The 2,278-nt window shown below is 49.6% G+C and overlaps 1 protein-coding gene across 1 annotated transcript in view; it reads right to left on the bottom strand.

Annotated features, from left to right (window-relative positions):
- Window positions 1-614, bottom strand: part of Tpbg (trophoblast glycoprotein) — a 4,283-nt gene extending 3,669 nt beyond the window's left edge. The window contains exon 1 of the mRNA XM_013032258.1: window positions 108-614. Within this exon, the coding sequence (XP_012887712.1) occupies window positions 108-614 (507 nt within the window). The remainder of the gene's footprint in view (window positions 1-107) is intronic.
- Window positions 615-2,278: the final 1,664 nt, after the last annotated feature.

Raw genomic sequence — 2,278 nt, 5'->3', positions numbered from 1 at the left:
CGCCCGCCCGTCAAGTTCCGATCCGGAGCGGACGCCCCACCTGTGCGGACCCGGGAAGTGAGGAGCCGGGGCGTGGGGGGAGGGCGGGTGGAGAGCACCAACTTCACCGGGGGGGAGGAGGGCGCGCGGAGAGAAGCCTCATTCCGGATCTGTTCACCTTCTCTCCTCCTCAAATGACCCGCGGAGGCCCGAACCCCGCAGCCCCGGCATCCTGGAGACAAAAGGCGGATCGCGCGGCCGTGAGTCACAAGCGCGCACCGCCCCTCCCCGGGCTGGGCGTGTCCTCCGCGCCGCGGGACGCGGCCTGCACGCACAAGTTTCTCCCGAAGTGGAGCGGCGGCCGCGGAAGGGCTGGAGGAGGAGACGGCGGGGAGGACAGACGGCCAGGAGGACCGACGGCCGGCCGGAGAGACCCGATCCTTCCAGCTCCAGCCTCCAGATGCCTGGAAGAAGCGGGTGGTGGGTGTCAGCCTTCTCCTTTTAGATGGAAAATGACAGCGAGCGGAAACGCGGTTGGGAAGATTAAGATCTGGTTCTATATTAAATAAAATAGGAGAGGGTGAAGGTGGCTCTGGTGGCCGATGATGGTGCAGAGGCTCCAGTGCCAAACCCATCGCCCGTGACTTCTGGAGGGACACGGCCTGCAGACACCACCGCAGAAACCGCCCAGACGAACGCCACAGACAGCCCCGCCCCAAGCCAGCTTCGATTATTTGCATCTACATTCGCTTTAGAATAGTTTAAATAAACACATTTATCTATTTCAAACGTGTGTTGCAACCGAACTGTAAAACACTTGGGGGATACGGGCTCTCCAAAGCCGCAGTGGCGCTCTGTGTATCCTCTGTGTGGAGATGGATATGTAAATCTGTACGTGTTAAAACTCAGAGGACTTTGGCCCGTAAATAAGGGAGTCCGTTTCGCTGTATAATGTTTTTAAATAAAATTAATTACAGGGAGCAAAGCTGTGGGCGTGCTCTGTCACGCTCTTTAGAAGAGCGCACATACTCTCATTTGATTCTCCAAATAGTTCAGGCAAGATGGATGGTCCGTAGTTCTGTCCTGGTGAGGTGGTGATTGTGTCTGACAAGTGAAGGAACTAGGAAAGGCTTGCTCTGACTGAGTGCACTCCTCTCTGCACAGATACTGTCTCCTCTCCTCTGCGTGTCGGTGCTCTGGCAGGTCCCCTCACTCGCGCTTTACAGACGAGAACATTGGCAGAGAAATAAATTATATAACTTGCTGGAATAGGACAAGGAGGTGGGAAGCAGGCCCGGATCTGCATGCTTCTCATTTATTTCCCACATTCCACCTCTAGGTAAGATAAAAGGGCTCCTGCAAAATTCCTGTTGCTTCCAATGTAGGCAAAGCCTCATCCCTGGCTCCTCTTTTGATCTGTCTCCCTCCATCTTCCTGTGGCTGACTAGCTAGAGCTCCTGAGTCGAGCTGTAGACACTTGGGAAGCATTCCTAAAGCCAACACTTCTGGGGTGCCTTTTGTATCATAATGCTTTTTCATTTTTGACATAGAAGGACAGCCAAGACCAGAGCCCCGGGCTCCCCCTGTAATCCTAATAGCTCCTCAGAAAGCTGAAATCTGAGGATGGTAGTTTGAAGCCAACCCCAGGGAGGTAATTCTGTGTTTAGTTAACCAGTAAAAACAAACAAACAAAAAAGCCACAAGTGGAGCTGTGGCTCAAGTGATAGAACACTAGCTAGCCTTTAGCAGGGGAAAAAAGCCCTAAGACTCAGTACCCACTAAATAAATAAATGCAACACCCAGTTAAACTTGCATTTCAGATAAATAATAGATCCCTTTTTTAAGTATACATATGTTCTGTGCAATATTTGGAATATACTTATGCTAAAAATGTTGTTTAGAGTTGAATTTCAGTTTACTTGGCCAATCTCTGAACTGGCAACAAAGTAGCAGAATTGAGAGCAGTCTGGCCTAGATATGTTTTTAGTCCCATCTCTCTATATGTTATAATTTAGCCTCTCCTGTTTTAATACAAAGGTGATCAGAATGTGCATATTGCTTACAATTTTTAAGGTAATTGTATTTCTATGTCTACACATGTAGATATGTTTTCTTCCATGTTGTATGTTATGCCACCATTTTTTTTAGTTCCAGTACTGAGGCTCGAACTCAAGGCCTTGGTGCTGATGTCCCTTAGCATTTTTGTTCAAGACTGGCACTCTACCACTTGAGCCACAGCTTCACTTCCAGCCTTTTGCTGGTTAATTAGACCTGGTTAATTTTGCTAGTTAATTCTGTC

Source organism: Dipodomys ordii, unplaced genomic scaffold, assembly GCF_000151885.1.
Source record: "Dipodomys ordii isolate 6190 unplaced genomic scaffold, Dord_2.0 Scaffold152, whole genome shotgun sequence".
In the NCBI taxonomy this organism is placed as follows: Eukaryota; Metazoa; Chordata; class Mammalia; order Rodentia; family Heteromyidae; genus Dipodomys; species Dipodomys ordii.
This window is presented reverse-complemented; position numbering and strand designations above follow the sequence as displayed.